General features: G+C 42.1%; 1 protein-coding gene across 3 annotated transcripts in view; it reads right to left on the bottom strand.

The window, feature by feature from the left end:
• Positions 1 to 656: 656 nt before the first annotated feature.
• LOC122772432 (ephrin type-B receptor 1-B) overlaps positions 657 to 17,559 on the bottom strand; it is a 142,019-nt gene continuing 125,116 nt past the window's right edge. For 2 of the 3 annotated variants that reach the window (XM_044030487.1, XM_044030504.1), the window contains exons 13-17: positions 8,664 to 8,813; positions 6,095 to 6,288; positions 5,123 to 5,278; positions 3,105 to 4,561; positions 657 to 1,107 (exon numbers count right to left, since the gene is read on the bottom strand). In XM_044030487.1, the coding sequence (XP_043886422.1) occupies positions 4,453 to 4,561; positions 5,123 to 5,278; positions 6,095 to 6,288; positions 8,664 to 8,813 (609 nt within the window). In that variant the 3' untranslated portion in view covers positions 657 to 1,107; positions 3,105 to 4,452. The remainder of the gene's footprint in view (positions 1,108 to 3,104; positions 4,562 to 5,122; positions 5,279 to 6,094; positions 6,289 to 8,663; positions 8,814 to 17,559) is intronic. The other variant, XM_044030496.1, reaches the window with a different exon arrangement.

Here is a 17,559-nt window from a genome sequence, read left to right as displayed (position 1 = left end):
GTGTGTCTGACTGTTATTCGCATATCTCTCGACTGATGGTCCGATTGATTTCAAACATGACAGGTGTCAAGCTACCATACACAAATATGAAAAATGTCACTGAATTCTGCTGCGTAATAGTAGTAATGAGCACTCAAACACACCAAACCAACAATTACTAAAAAACACACACAAAAACAGATTTTACACGGGCAGTGGAGCTGGATATCAATTAAATCTAAATGACAGTGATGGAGAAACACTGTGGGTCGGATACATATCGTTTGACTCATCTCATTAACCATATCATTACTGTGCAACACACTTTTCAAAGTTTGAAGTGTTACAAAAGTCTCTGGCAAACATCAATTAAGAGACCATTTGTTCTGTATGTGTTGGAGACGCAGAGAAGAGTTTTGATGGAAAGATCATTTCCACTAGTTTGAGAATCATTTATTTGCATTTGTGCGTAATACCAATGTCGGCTGCTTTATTAGTGGCTGATGGGTTTAAACGTGCTGTCAGCCAGACGGGCATTGACAAAAAAAAGAAAAAAGAATGACGTATTTATGCCCTCAGCATTAGATGTCACATCTACGCACAGTGCTGACAGTGGTGTTACTGGTCATTAACCCCGACCCCACTGCTTTCTTCACTCATCGGGAACGCAAACAGGATTCACTTGTTTTTTTGACTTTTATTGGGTGCATTTTAGTACAATAGTTCTCAGAAAGTTACAGTTTACAAACTCTTGACACGTGTCACAATTTACAAGTGGTACCTATACAGAAACAAAAACAAAAAAAAACATTCACACACTTAAACAATGTACCTATGCACACGTACAGTATATGTCTGTACACACTAATGTGCCTGCTATGCACACAGACACACACACACACGCCCAGTCAGTCTCACACACAGACAATTAAACAAAAACAAACAAACAAACAAAAGACATTCAGCTCCACATTTGTGTACCACAGTGGGAGGTTGTGACTGGTATTTTGGGACGGTCCCATTTCATCTTCGTCTTCCTCTTCATCGGCGGCTGACGGTGCCCACTATGTGCGTGTGTGCATGTGTGAATGCTGTTTATATATGTGTGTACATCTGCAAGCCTGCATCCTGAAACAGAGGGGGGAAAAAAAACAACAATAGAACGTATCAGTTTTATAAGTATAGTTTTGCAGAAAGTCACGTCGGATCATTTTTAGGGCGAGTACAGCTTCTGCCGCTCTAACCTGTAAATGACAAGCATGAAATCAGCTACTAAAAGGATCATTGGTCACTTCTCAGACACTTACAGCACCATGAAACATTTAATAAGCTCTCTCCTTGTGCTTTGTATCTGTGTGTGATGAATGGCTTCTGTATGAAACAGCTTTCAGGGAAGGATGATGCACCACCTCTCCATTCATCACCCTGAAGTGTCATTATAGTCAGATATTTAGATAGACAAACAGAACAAATGGGGAAAAACAGTATTACACTGTTGCATAATGAATAAATTCTATCACCTCATTCACGGGCTCTTTGTTTGAAAAGCAAATACATAAGGCTGAGCTGAATAGGGGACTGATGCATTCAAATTGAATCACGGGCTTCAGTGAAAGTGTCGAGTAGCATGTGATTCTATTTGGGAATACTTGCTAAATCAATAACTTTGACAATTGAATTGAAAAAGCAACTGATTTTGTTCATGAGACTGTCCAGTTGCTCGACTACAGTATATGAACAGACTAAAAGAAATTCAGATTTTTATGATGAAAGCGACCTCGCCAAATAAACCACACTGTAAGACAAAAAGTGAGATGACTCTCTTCTAGCCATCTCTACTTCCTGTAAACTGATACGGATATCTTTATCATATCTGCACACACCCTCTCTAACAAACATCAGTCTGGAAACCAGACAGGAAAATAGCATAATTAAGGGTTACTCTGTGTGTGCGTGCTTGTTTTTCAATGGTCTCATCAGTCCCCATCCCCCCCCATGGCTGATCAGAAACCCTCAGAAAGGGGTCCCGACAGATGTTGACCCCTGCCTGGACCACTGGACCATGGAGCCAACCATTTCTCAGAGTGGTCCTGGCTCCGCCAAGTCCAACCCTTGCCCAGGACAGCTTGGTTACACCCAGGATAAATGAGTTGGAGACCTGCCAGCCAGCTGGAGTAGCCAGGAGAGGGCAGGACAGACAGAGGAGGAGCAGGATGACTTGAGGGTGGCGAGTATACTTAATAATCTGCTAATAGGGCTGCCATCAATTTCTAATTTTGGATGCAAAGTGGTTAGAACTCTCGTCACTCATGCCTTCAAATAGGGCCAAAAGGGATTTGAGCAGGGTCACGGCTACTGCAAAGAATTGATGCTAATAGCTCACGATAATTGTGTGTGAGCGAAGAGACTTCCTATGAGACTGCCTCTGACACACGGCCTCGTCTGTGTGTCGTCTGTGAACATTAAGGTCAGTTTTGCTCTTAATTTCTGTAGTATTTAATGAACACTTCACTTGATTTATGGTATGTTACAACACTTTACTGCTTTCTGAAAGCCTGAGACTGAAGCAAGTGACCCGCAAGATGGACAAATAATTCAAAAATACTGCAGTGTGATTTCATACACAGACAGTCCACAGTATGTAAACATCTCAGTCAGCAAAGTGTACGCTCCGTAGCACCCATTCGTGCAGGGCACATACATGCATGAGACCTTTGGCATCACGGACAGTGTGCTCTCAACCTGCCCGCCCATATGGCAGCAGCATATAGTGACAGCGTATTGATTTACTCGGCAGCTTAGCTGCAGCAGTCTGGGCTTCACTTTGAGCAGCGTGCCTGTGTGGGCTGTTTAAGTTTGTGCGTTCATCAAACTGGCATCTTACGTCTGCTGGCAAACCTCTGGCCAGATGTTCATCTTCACCGTGTACCGAAGTGGTTCGGATCCACTCGGTTCCCAGCGACTTCATCAACTACTCTCCCGTGCATCTTAACCATGCGGTCGTGCGAAGTACTTACTTTGCTATACTCGAGAAAATGACTAACTGGATTTGAAATAAAATCAAGGACATAAATAGAGAAATTTGACGTTAAGTAGTGTTTTCCTTGTCATTAGCGTGTACTCACCGTAGATGCGAGCTGGCCGCTGTGCCGAGTTTCCACCCCCCCCCGCGTGGTGCTGAACACTCCCAGCCCGAACAAAAAACAAAGTAAAAACATAAATCATATCTGTACAAGTAAGTGCTCACCAGCAAGAAACAGCATGTGTACACCCACATTTAACATGATCTCCAATAAATGGATATTCTGTCAATTATTTAAAGCCTACAGTTAATTTCATATAGATCTACAATACCAATTGTTCACCCACGATTCCTTTTACAAGTTTCCTCACTTCAGGTTCAGTCAGGATTGTCTTTGTCCATTTTCATCTCATTTTGTCATCTGAAGGGAACCGGGGCAGCGCAGGAATCTACACATCGCATGTGTCTATTGCAATCTAATCAACAAACGTGTTTTTTTTTGCCAAAAATGCAAGCAGAGAGTTCTATACATACATATTCATACATATCACCTTCAATATGAAGGTTTACTATGACAGATATAATCATATTTAGCAAGAGATAAACATATTTATATTCTCTGAATCTGGGTGGGGCTGGCTGAGAAGTCCTTTGGCAAGGCCTTCCACCCAGGACTCCACAGGTAGTGTTCAAGTTAAAATACCACTGGACTGCATCTTGCTATAATGATGATAAAAACAAACAACAAAAAAAAAACAAAAAAAAACAGACAGTCGAAGACCAACGTATAACTAAGCTCTCGAATTTTGATCATTACATTAACAAGTTCTTTAAACAAGCAAAATGTGACGTGAAAGATGGCGCTCCACTGTACATCCCTGTATTGTTCGTCCTCCAGTTATTCCTACTGGTAATTGCTTTTTTCCTCTGGTACTTATTCTTGGCCAGGTCAAGGCATCTTCATTGCACACAACGGCATGGATAAAAAAAAAATATATATATCACAGTTCACACATTGCTTCAAAGTGTCTCTCTCTTTACAATTTTAACATCTTCTAGTCCAAATACTATAGAAGTACAATATCATTATACTCATGGACTGCGAGAGGTTTCCCTGTGTCGATGTCTGATTGTTGGGGTTATTTTGGTTCATGATGACACGAACGGACGGCTGTTAACCAGAGCAGATGACGTCTACCCTCCTTTTGTGGGTGAGTAGATAAACAGTATCGAGTCTGGACCCTGAACTCCTTGTGTACATTACATGAAGAGTGATAGCTGTGAACAATGTGGTAGTGTAGACCCTGGTCTCCTGTTGTCATGGTAGTGAATTAGATTAAGACAATAGTCTCGACTCTGGCGCGTTCCAGTGAAGTGGGGGTCATTCGAGGGCTGCCACTGTTGTTGGTCCTGCGAATGCTGCCCGTTCCCTGGCACAGCGCCTCCTGTAGTCATGCCATCGTGATGGGTGCCTGGCTCATCTGCACCCTCATGGACTGGATATTACTGAGTATCTTCTTCTGGTGGCCTGCCAAGGTCACGCCTATTCTCAGCAGATCTCTAAAGAGAAAGAGAGTAGGAGAGAGATCATCATTGTCAAGCTGGAAGAGATCATTTGAATGTGACATGTATTTACACTCCTTATATTAGTATATATGAAAGCACGTCTTAAGAATGAATGAAAAAACACATTTACAAAAGAAAGACTGAATTAATGCCACCAAGCCCCATGCAAACATTTTTAATAAAATATATTGGAATGATTTTACACTTCTAAATACATTTCTACACTAACACGATAAATTAAAGAGAGTGCAACGTTTGCATCTATGTGAGAGTTACTGACTCACCACCTAACCTTTGGAATACTTTATTGGAATTATTATTCCAAATGATTATTATATTGTGACACTTGAAAAGAAGAGTTGGAAACACTCTCTGCGTCTGATATACTAAGTCATGTTTGAATACTTTATTTCAATGCAACCATTCAAGCACATTCGTTCCAAAAATACATGCACTTGATGTGGAGTCATTTTTATTTTATTTTTTTTTTTACAAGTGCACATCAAGTGAACATGGGTTTGGCAAATCGCTTGCACATGATGTAGCTGAACTCACTCTGAGGTCATTTGAGCCACCAGCTGCAGGGAGGTAAAGCCTGAGTTGAGGAAGTTGTCTCTGTACTGGCTCATCTTTATGGCAGTGAGCCAGTCCTCTACTGAGCTGAAGGTGTTGAAGTCAGGTATGGATCTGTCCAACAGTGGCTGAGAAGGCCTGGAGGGGGACAGAGAAAGAAGAGAAGCGGGTAAACGGAGATATTGCGCAGCACTTTGAAGCAATATATGAAGCAAGGGGATTTGGACAGCACGAGAGTTTGTGTGGGTGTTTGTGTGAAGCGACGCAAGAAGTAGAAATTGTGTATGTGTGTGTGTGTATTGTTGGCTTTAGAAAGTATTCAGACCTGTACTATCGATCAAAGCAACTGTATATCAATAGTAAAAGTTCAGAAAGAGCAGACAATCTCTTATTTAAGGAGGGATAAACTTAACTCACTTGGCTTCAGTGACCACTCATTCGCAGACCAATACTATCGCAGCAATGGAGCAGTAAACCGAGGTGAATACAGGAGGATACCATGACAAGGAGCCAGCTCCAGTGCACAAACTCAAGGTCACACAGGCCCACAATTCCACCTTTCAGAATGGCAGCAATCCCAAAAATAAACACGGCCAAAAGAAGCGCCTTTGACAAACCTGGTGCTCGCATTTCGCATCCGATCTGACCACGAGAGAATTCCTGAGCAATGGTGAAAGAAACTGTGCAAAACAAGGTGTGCAAAACTGGCACAATAGTGCAAATATTTGAATGAATAACTTTTTAAAGCTAACATGAGGGAGTGGGGGTAGCGTATGATAGGGAAACGATCTTCTGAGAGGAGCTATCAAGTGTGTGCACGCTGGCTGCAGACTGCATGTGTAAATAGCGTATATACGCAAACAGGATGCTCGTGTGTGCGCGCGTTACGTCCACTTAAAGTGTGAATGCAAGTTTGAGTTGTGTCAGAAGTTGAAAATGTGTTTTTTAACTCACACTGCAGGGATGTTGGCTACAGCTTTGAGGCTGTTGGGGTTGCGGATCATCTTGTCCAGAGTGCTGACGATGTCAGTGAAGCGGGGTCGTACGTTGCGGTCCTTCTGCCAACAGTCCAGCATCAGCTGGTGCAGGGCACTGGGGCAGTCCATGGGCGGAGGCAGACGGTAGTCCTGCTCAATTGCATTGATCACCTAATAAAGAAGGAGTAGGAAAGAACTAGTAATTACTATATATACTGTATATACTGGGACCTGGGTAATAGATTCATTATGTTTAATTTCTGTCAACAGAGCTGATGTCACACGAGTCATGCAACATATACATATCTAACATCACTAAGATATTAGAAATGATGGATGGTTATAATACAGTGATATATTGTAAAACAGAGATGAAAGGATTCCGTGGCTTGTATAAGATATTCATGCAGCCTTGCTTAATACGGTATAAAGATGTGACTCAATGGTGTTCCTTTTCCAAGGAGAACAGGTTGCTATTTCACTCTTTTATTTCTTTTTGATTGACTCGTGTTGCAAGAAAGAGACGAGTTGGAGCTCCCCACACTTAATTGGGGTTCTTTTTCAAAAAGCAGCTGCCCATCTCTAACCCGTGTAAACTGTATCCGCATATCCCCACAGTCTGAGTGTGTGTGTGTGTCAGCTTTTCAGAGAAATGCAGAGCTGTGAGATAAGGGTCTGGTGCGATTTCAAATATAAAAGAAACTATCATTAAAAAAAATAGAGCCTGCTCTGTAGGTTGGCAACTCCACTCAAGAGTTAAGTGCACCTCAGCAGAATCATGATGAATGGTGCATATGGAACTGTGTGTGTGTGTGTGTGTGTGTGTGTGTGTGTGTGTAGTGAGCAGCCGGACATGCTGAGTGGTGCCAGCCCTCTTCCCTGTATTAGTCCCAACAGGCAGTGTTTGCTGCTGGCCCACTGAGGCAACATCTGCTGGGTTGGATGCTCCTTGTGGAGTGGGGTCCATAGAGGCCCGATGGCTGGCTAGTTGTCTCAGCATAAAAGCTTCGGGAGATAGACCTCATACAATGGGACAATATCCAATGGTTGTGCGACTGTGTGTGTGTGTGGACTTTATCCAAACAGACACGGGGAACACAGCAGAGTTCTCAGCAATCATTCATTGCTCTCAAACGCCAGCCAGGAAAAGAAAAAGGGACAGTGTGAGACTGCTTTCAAAGTCAGGACTCAAGGACATCTCCAGTGATGATGCTAAGCGATGGCCACTGATAAACAATGTGTGATTTATTACAGCGTCCACTCTTGTGAGTTGTCCATAAAGGGGGATGGTGCGTTTTTATTTCTTACTGTTGTTTTATATGATCTCTCGTCCTAAGTCAGCCAGAATTTGAGTGTTTTGAAGTGATGAATGTTTTTATGAGCTGGCACACAGCTGGAGCGTTTTAATCACTTGGTCATATACGCAAAGTTTACCAGGAGTTGGCGTCGCATGCGGGAGTTTCTCTTAAACCTTTTATAGGATTGCCAGACCCTGAGTATTACATTTTCCTCAAGGATCTCTCACGTGCTTCAAGAGGTATTTAGTGAAAAATCAATGTACGAATGATTGGTGCGTGAGTATTTAAAGAAACAAATAAAACTACTGCTTTCGCCTACCTTCTTGTATCTGCTATCATTCAACGTACAATCACTGAGCGATCAGTCATTTACGTGAACATAGGGATGTTTGTCTCGCAGCACTCACAGATGGAGATTCTTCCTTATACACAAATTGATTGCACTAACAAGACACTCTTGCAGATGACTGCATGCCTCTTGGAGGGAAGGCACAAAATCCTGAGGTTGATTCATTCATATTGTGAGAGAACTTAAATAACTTATGTAAAGACATGTGGCTGTTAGGAAGACCCAGTCCTACTGGTGGAGAAAGAAATGTTGTATTTTAATGTCTGCTTTGAAATAATGCCTCTCCTTTACAGTTTCATTGAATCCAGTTTAATTTTCCACATTGTTAGTATGGTCATTTGTCTTGTGTTCCGAATTGATATGTCCTCCTCTCTATAGTGTGAAGAACAGCCCCTCTAGACCTTACCCTCGGGTCATAAAAATACCTTTGAACTTTTACTTGTTATCCTCACTTGTGTATCAATGTGGTGAAAGGGCAATGCAACTACATCTATATAGCAACTATTAATGAGGCAGTTTATTCAAATTCAACCACTTTTTTTATTGCATGAAAACTGAGGAGAAAAGTGATAAAGCCTGACTTAAACGTGCCTTTTTATGATCTTTCCTAAAGAACTCATGAAACAGTTACTTGAACTCCCTGGCGGAAAAAAAACGACGTCAGTGGTAACTCCATGCTGCAGTAGCGGGTACAAATAAAAAAGTCAACACCTTCGTATATTTAAATATCACGTTTCTGCTTGTACCATCAAATACATTTGCCCTTTCTCTCCACAACTGACAGAACCTGGATTACATCCTACGTGATGTCCCAGCCCCAACATTGTATTACAGCACCCTTGTCAGGCAATTGTGTTTGTGTTTAAATACCAATCTTTTCAATGTGTCTGTGCACCTACATCTTGGTTGGACATGTCCCAGTAAGGCCTCTCTCCAAATGACATCACTTCCCACATGACAATGCCATAGCTCCACACGTCACTAGCCGAGGTGAACTTTCTGTAAGCGATGGCCTCTGGTGCTGTCCACCTCACTGGGATCTTCCCACCCTGAAGAGAGAAAGAGAGAAGGGGCAGAGGGCAAGAAGAGTCATTTCTGGGATATAGAACAGTTTGTTGTCATATTTTCTTTTCCGATACCCATTTTACTCTTTGGTCCGTCATCCGTCCAGTGTCCTGCAAACAACACATATACGAGATTCTGCCTCCGTCTCAGCAGCAGCTCTCAACAGCGTTTGCCCTTCACATGTCGACCGGTGTTACATTTAGTGTCTCCTCTCCTACAGCCCTGTTTGAATAAGTGAAGATAGGCCTGGGATTCTGCGAGTACTTCGACCGTGTCTGCTTGTAATTGGGATACCTAGGCCTCAGGCATGCCACGCGCACTGTTGATTGAAATTGACAGCTGCTAGTTTAAAATTCTACACACACACACACACACACACTTGCGCACACATACAGACAAACTTGGTAACATATGCGCAGGCACCGACATAAACAGACACATATAAATCCCTGTGCGTGTCCCACATCCCCTACAGCATCCACTTTTGTATCTTAGTTGAGCTCAACCCCAGTTTAATAATGCCAATTAGCAGAACCTGAGCATTTGCAGATAAGCTGCTGTCGGAAACAATCCCCCAAACCAACATAGACCACCCTGCTCCCTGCTCACTTTCTTAGAGTGAGAAAGGGAAAGGGAAGTCATCATCTACCACTTCATCCTCCACATGTGCCAATCTCAGCTGACAGGTCGCCAGTCCATCACAGGGCCACATAGAGACAAACAACCATTCACTCTCACATTCACACCTATGGTCCAATTTACCTGATCCCAAACCTGGGTCTTTTTGCTGCAAAGGCAAGAGTGCTAACCACTACACCAACCGTGATAGATTTGTGTAATTCATTTTCAATTATGGCAGAACAAAAAATAAAAGCCGATTTGTTTATAATTTCATCAACTGCTGTAAAGCAAGTATCGGGAGTTAGTTCATGGGGATAAGCAGTAGGTGGAGCAAAAGTCTGTCTCATTACAGAAGGGAAAACAAGGTGCAACCTCATGTAAATACAGAGCTCTAATAGCTGTCAAAATATGGACACATTTTACTGGACAAACACTTGGTGTGGTTTCCTCTCGCCCAGCCACTGTATCGGCTATTTTTCTAGTTGAGTGAACTACGGAAGCTGATTAATAAACGTCTTCTCTTTTATTCACTGAAACGCTTTCCATTGCACTAACTTTTCCTACTCCCTCACACGTAAAAATGCAATTTTTCTAATTTTTTGTGTTTCCATTCAGGTGGTTATGAGTGCAAATCAAACCAGGCTGATGAAATCACACCGAGAGAGAAACAAGTGATATGTGAGAGGACGGTGAAAATGGCTGTTCTATGTCTTTCTATACTGCAGCCTAATGTTTGAAATGCTGCAAGAATATCACCTCTCTGCTTTCTGTGAGAGAGGGAGTGTGTTCAGTTTGTAGGTTTCACAGGTCAGCGCTGTGTGTCAGTGCAGAGGTGGAGAGGCTGAGTTCGTTAATGAGCAACCCTTCAGGGTTTGACCTTTCAGAGGCTTCAGACCCCAAAGAGAGGTTTAACATCTGACCCGGAATGGAGACTGCTGTCAGGACACTCTGAGACGCAGAGGCACAACACTCATCTCTCATTGAGCGCACCAGCCAGTGGAGAAATGGAGGAAACGCTAAGAGAAATAGACAGTGGCGGAACAAATCGAGAAAACAAGTGAACACGAGAGAAATATGGAGAAGGAGGGATCAATAGTCCAATAAAGTCTATCCATCTTTGCCCCAGTGCTGTTCTCATGCGTCAGACTAGTTCATATCTGAATCATCTACACTGGGACCCCAAGACACTTTCTCTCATCCCTCCTTTTGTCTGGGAGCAACAGTATATACAGATACAAGCCAAATGTCAGCTCTGCAAAAATATAAAACGGTCACCCCTCCCTCCCCCCTTCCTCTTCATCCATCACACTGTCGGAGGCGATGCTTCAAGTAAGTTATTATGTTTGGATGAACATACAAAGGATGAAAAGCGGCAAAATAAAAAAAAGAAAATGCTCCGAGGAAAATGTGATGTACAGCCTCTCTTTATCATTACTTGCTTACTCCCTTCTTGGCTTTGCTGATCTAGTCTCACGCCCCAGGACCCTGTTGGGATATGAACAGAGTGTCACTGAAATGGCCTGAGCAAAGATACCGGCTTTACAAGAAGCTCCCTGTGTGCCCGAGACTTCCAAGGCGGGTGTGTCAGACGCAGCTATGCAAACCTTTAGTAATTACTGCTGTGGGCCAGTGATAGCTCAAGCAAAATCCTGCTTTAATGACATGAAGTGCTGAACAGCTCATGCATACAGGGGAGGAGGCGAAACATGGTAATAAAAAAAAAGCAGTGGCGCTGTTTTCCTCTCTGCTTTTCCTGCAAAATGAGCATTAATACCACATGGAATGAGCTGGGAGTAGTAGAGGAGATGATGGGAATTAAAACAGACTTGATGTCAACACAGAGGCAGGGGTGTTTTGTGAAGCCTCGAAGCATGGGGAGAGCACTTCGGATAGTGTGTATTGCCGGTGACTGAAAAAAGGAACAAGCTGTTTTGTGTTTGCCTTGAAGTAAAACAGAATTCACGCGAATATCTCTGCAAATAAACCTTGGAATTTGTGTTGAATTTGTGCAGATAAAACCAGAATGAAGCACAGCCAGTGCAGCTGCAGAACGTCTAGACCTTAAGGGCAGAAATCATTAATGACACCAAGTGAAACCCTTGTTAAAAAATACAGTGGATGATAGCGCCGTTTCGCCCCCAGAAACACTGTGGGTTTATTTTTTTTTTGTGGTTCAATAAATGTCACAGTGAAAAATACATTCATGATAGCATGAAAGCCTAAAATAAATGAGCTACAATGAGAAATAAAGTTTCTCACATTTGCATACTGTGTTTTACTAGTTTCTAGAACCCACACCTATAAAAGCACACACAATATCCAAAAGCTCCATCCTCTTAAGGGAGAATTTCTGCTTTACTCGTGAGGCTGTGAGACACACACACACACACGCACAGACAGACAGTTAAGACCCTACCCACATGCCTGTAACTAAACATTCACTCATCACAGCCCTTTGCTTTGACATTGCCTGCGGGTTCTCATGGTATTGAGATGACTGCTGACATTTTTCTGTAGATTGGATGTTTTGTCCAGTGGTTGAAGAAACATACATTGCATTAAATTTTAATAAAAAATAAAATAAAAAAAAAACAGCCAAAAAACGAACTAACTAACTAAATAAATAAATGCCTGTTAAATAAATAAAATCACATATTTATACCCAACTCATACCATAGTTGACCTGACTCCATCAAGCACCAATCCAGAAGACAGCTTCTTTCAGTGCTGGCATTTTACTTTGTACATTTTCTAATACAATTGGGAATAATAACGCTGAAAGTGTTAAGATGGGATGATAACTCTGCCTTTCTGAGAGTAGATCAACATAATCTTATTGTGATTTTCACATTGGGTACATACTCTTCTGTCAACCTGTAGTACTAATATGCACAAGATTTTGTGAATTTCTATTTGACACTAGATACACTGGATGGATCTATCCTGTATCCTCTATCACAGGAACGAGATCGCAGTTTGTGACTGGTTCCACCTGGTTGTGACATGTTGTGACCAGTTTTTGGCAGCCGGCGCTACGTCTGGAGTGTGACTGCGACGTTGATGTGCTGGGATTGTCGGGTTAAGCGGTGGTGCAGCGATACAAGTGCATTCTGTTTGACGGCTGGGTCTGAAAGATTGAGGGGGAACATGTGTGCGTCAGGTAAATGCACACAGTGGTGTCTGCTGTGGTCCCCTGGCCGAGTAATGTCAGTGTAGACATTGCTAAACATAGTGAGGATATAAAACACCTGTCGAGTCGTCCTGAAGGCTTTGTGTCCAACAATGGGCCACATGCCGCCATGTAGACAGTCACAATCATGCTGCTGCAGAATGAAGTCAAATCTGTAGCAAATATTCTTGATGAACTATAACTATGATTAAAGTCATGAATATACTCCAGTTGGCCATTGGTTTTGTTTTTCACAAAAGCTATTCAGTGATTCAACTTTGTCCTTCATCTGGAAGTCAAATATGTAACCCCCCCCCTTCCCACTTCTCCTTTTTTTTTACTCCTCCAACTTCAGTAATCCATTTCCAAACAATGCACACTCAAATGGACTTGAGCACATTTACTTAGGATGGGGAGAGTGCTCCATCAACAGTCTTTTAATGAAATCCTGAGAGCAACGATCTGCCTTGGATGTCTGCCCAAACAGAATGAGGAAGAGAATAAAGGAGATGTAGAAAGAGGCTGAGAGAGAGAGAGAAAGAGTGACACAGAGATGAGGCGAAAAAATAGAATTAAAAAAGAAAGAAAGGTGGCTGGCGAATGAGCTGTTCGTTACTCAGACACCCATGGGAACGTTCTGTGGAGAGAGAAGTATTCACTGTATAGTAAATGAAGTCATGGCGAAGGTGAAAGTAAGACTTTGTTTTGTTTTGTGTCTCAAACAGCAGCGTGTGTGCTTTTTTAAATAGAATTGATAAAAAAAAAAATCCTAAAAAATGCGTCCAAAATGAATCCTCCCACATAGTAAGGTTAAGTGTTCGTTATTCACTGCGTGGGAAGAAAGTGGAGAGAAACAAAACAAATCCGTGCACCCACAATAGCCTCTCATAATCCTTCTATTTCGGGACAATTCAATCATAATCAAGATTACAATGTGTATTATTCACATTGCCATGAACCATCTGTCTGATCCAATTTTAGAGTTGCTTAGGCTGCTACTGCAAGAGCAATCCAGTCAAGGCCTTTGCAAATAATTTGGAGGTGATATTAGACGTGCACTACCTTTTCAAATCAAGCGCGAGCCAATTTAGCAAATAACTCGTGAGGATGTGCAAAGATCGTGCAAAGTCATTTTCATTAATAGAAAGAAAAAAAGAGCCAAAAAAAACCCAAACCTTGATACACGCATTACTTAAGAAGAAAGGAGCGCTCACTCGATTGAGGAGCTTAAGGTTAAGCTTTACCACGCCAGCACTTTAGGATGTCTGTCAGCCAGTCTGAAGGTCTAAGGAAAGTCTTGTTTGTACATTTTTTACAATTCTGTATAAGTCTGTAAAATGTCCCACCCATTCCGACCAGTTATGATACTGTATGTACCCATTGGAGGCAAAACTTTGGCAAAAATCAACCTTGGTCCGAAAAATAAACCTTAATTGTGTTGCTTACGATGCTGAAGGACACTATAAAGAAAGTAACAGACTTATTTTGTATGGCGACATGCTCATGAGCAGAGGAAGCACCCCTCTTTTGCTGACGTTATTGTTCACAAACCACCACAGTGAACATTTGACTAATTGATTAGTCAAATGATGACTAATCAATGGCCACTGTATACAGACTCTGGGAAATATACAGAAGGTATAAATCAAGGTGGTAACTTTGGGTGGTTACTCTCCCTTTGATGCAGGGACGATGATGTGTAGGTATTTCTTTCTTAACATACATTTCCATTTTTGGATATTTCTGCTGCTCCATTTTTTTTTGCTGTTTTTCTACCCAAACTAAACTCAGGTGGGAAGCCAGCAGGGATCCATGCTTGGTCACTGCAGTACTTACAGATGCTAGTGTGCTCGTGAAAGGGCTGTCTGTGTGGGAGACCATGAACTTCTCTACAAGCTCTTCTGTGACTAAATCAGCTTTTAAGTGGGGCTTAGACACAGCAGGGTAGTTCTTCTGCACACTGCGTGTGATTTGATGCAGTCCACATCCAGTTATCAACTTCAGTTGATTACAGAGGGAGAAAGACTTTGATGCAGCATCAAAGAAAATCTAAGGACTGCATCTTCTCTTAAATTATGCAAAACATTATAAAACAATGCTCCTCCTGGTCTTAAAAATGTTTTCATATTAAATGTGGTGGCGTATTGTTAACACAAAATGTGATGTCTGTATTTACAGAACGCAAGCTCTCTAAGACATTACCTTTCATAATGTGAAATGAGTTGTGGTGGGGTCACAATGCCTAAGGAAAGTGATGGCAAAACCCTAGTGTTTATCGCCTTATATTTTGTTAAAGATAAGGATTGCATGTCACACTGTAAATCAGAAAAAAGCGAGTCTGGAAGTAAGGTATTTTCTTTGTTTCTGGCCTGTGGCCATATGGACATGTTCCTATTTCACTCCTTGTTTACTCAGAGACTTTGTCCCTTAACTTGCAGTGCAGTGCATAAATATTTTACTATGAGTTGAAAAGACAAGCCAAAAAAAGTGCACGGGCCTGAAGCCAGAGAGCGGGGAAAAGGATGCAAATGGAAAACAGACAAATGACAGAAACAACAGTGCCTTCCACATAGTGGAGGCACTGGAGCGAAGCTGAGAGAATGTCACTTAGGTCACAGGGATTTGACGGATGAGCTTTGGTACTGGCTCTGTGTGACCTCGCCTTTCAACCCCTCTCAGCCTCAATGACACAAACAAATGAACACACACGCACGCGTACACACACACGCACACATATAGAGTGGTAAAGGCCCCTAGGGGACATACAGTATGAGTGCATACCTTGAAGCACAGCACACGCATACATTTAAGCACATACCTACATGCCCACTCAGTCACAACATGCAGTGCGTATTGTGTGACGAGCAAGGCAATGACACCTTTTCCACATTGTCAACTGTGGCTCAGGTGGAAATTCTTGACCCATGCTTATCCATAACTCTAGGCCCCGTGAGCATGGTAGAACACATCATAGGCATTTCACAAACATTATCCACACAAAAATACACACCTTCCCTATTGACCACATATTTTTTTGTCCCATCTCCAAGATCTGACCCATCTCTGGACGTCCGCCTCATCATTTGTCACATCTCCATTGAAAATGCAGTTTCAACGTATATATCTGTTCCTCCAGGAAAAGCTTTGACATGGAAATAATGGACAGCTGGATAAAAAGGAATGATAGATTAATGGACTAATGGATGAATGACTCCTGAGAGAGTTTGGCGAATAAAAAGAAGAACATGTATATGTAATGAAGCAGCAATTCAAATCCAAATAAAGCCACAGCTACAACGGGACACTCGGTCTTTAAAGTCTTTGAATGAATTGCTGCACATCACCTTATGAGACTAGTGCAGTCCAAGCATTGTCCTCTGATGTTAATTAATCATGACTTTGGTAAGCAGCCAACAGGGAGGGAGGACAGCCTCCTTCTGTCTGAAACCACCACAACATTGCACCAGCATGAACCCACATCCAGGGTTAACACAATTACCAGCATGTCCTCCCAACCATACATCCAGCATCACACCAGAGGCACTGTAATTGGTGTGCCTGGAATTCCAGGGAAAAATTAGAAAAGCCGCAGAGTGAAAGAGATGATTCATTTGCTTAAGGAGGAGGGCGATGGTGATGTATATCACGACTTAATGTCCCTGATTCCCTCGGCCTTGTCTGCCATGACAGGCCTGCCGATGCTTGCTGAATGGTTAGTGTCACAGCAAAAGAGGCCACATGCGAGGGCATCACACACGGACCTGTGAACCCCAAACACCCACATGCACGCCTGTGTTTGCTTGGTCCTCAAAACTCAAGGGGTAAAGAATCGTGAGAACTGGTGACACGAAAGTTCTTAATCAACTCTGGATTTTCAAAAGTAAATGGGCAAAGTCAGATTACGTAAGAAATAATAATAATAACGATTGGCAAACCCTTCAGCAGTGACTGCCTGATATTAGCTGACACTATATTGCATCCCTAGTGATGCACTAACCTCTCTCTTGTTTGTTTAATGTGGTCTTCACTAAATTAAATTATTTGAAAAACTTTGGTTGCTTTGGCTTCAGGTATGATTGAATCTCATCCAAATATGATGCATTTGACTAGATGTCAGAGCTCTGTTGATTTGGGTGGAATAAAGATAGTACTTGAATTTAAGAACTGGAGATTTTACCTGGATGCAACAAACAAAACAGAGTTTTACCTTAACTAAGTTACAGCCGTCACACCTCACATGCTCTATCGACAATCCAGACTTTGTTTGCATTAAACAACATCAAAACAAAACAACATCGTCAATATCTATAATCCAGTCGCACTTTTTACATCCCGTTTTATTAGCAAGCTCGGGGAGACGAACAACAGAGGCACTGCTCATCTTTGTTGCTACATACGACCTATTCAGCAACTTTTCTGCCACAGGAATCCAGCAGACAAAGCAAATGTATTCTCAGGGAACAATTAGCTTTCAGCCAAACCAACGTGAGATTGTATCTTCTCAGGCCCTTATAACACTAACTGTTTATACCTGGGCTGCAATCTCCTGCCAATTGGCTTCCTCCTCTGGGCTTAGAGTGCTGTGCTGTGGGTATGGGTTTGACAGTGTAACCAAGAGTAATCATTCTGGCAGAGAGTAGGTTCTATCTGAGCCTTGCCATTAAGCTGGGAATAAAACTGATGTGCACATTTGCACCTATATTTAAATAAAGACTAATTATAATGTGAGAACTCGGTATTTGTACCTGGGTAGCACTGACTCATGGTTTGACTGCAGGCTTTTGATTTCAAGCTTTGCCTGTACTGAAATACATCAGAAGCTAATGCTAAAATAGACACGTTTTAAATAATAATACTCAGTTGGCAAGTCTTGAGTCATGTACCAAGCCTTTAACTTTGAGTTTTGTGTCTTAAAGTCATAATATATACTGAATGAATTG

The sequence above is a fragment of the Solea senegalensis genome, linkage group LG1, assembly GCF_019176455.1.
Source record: "Solea senegalensis isolate Sse05_10M linkage group LG1, IFAPA_SoseM_1, whole genome shotgun sequence".
Lineage (NCBI taxonomy): Eukaryota > Metazoa > Chordata > Actinopteri > Pleuronectiformes > Soleidae > Solea > Solea senegalensis.
Note: the sequence above shows the minus strand (reverse complement) of the source record. Positions and strands in the feature narration are given on the sequence as shown.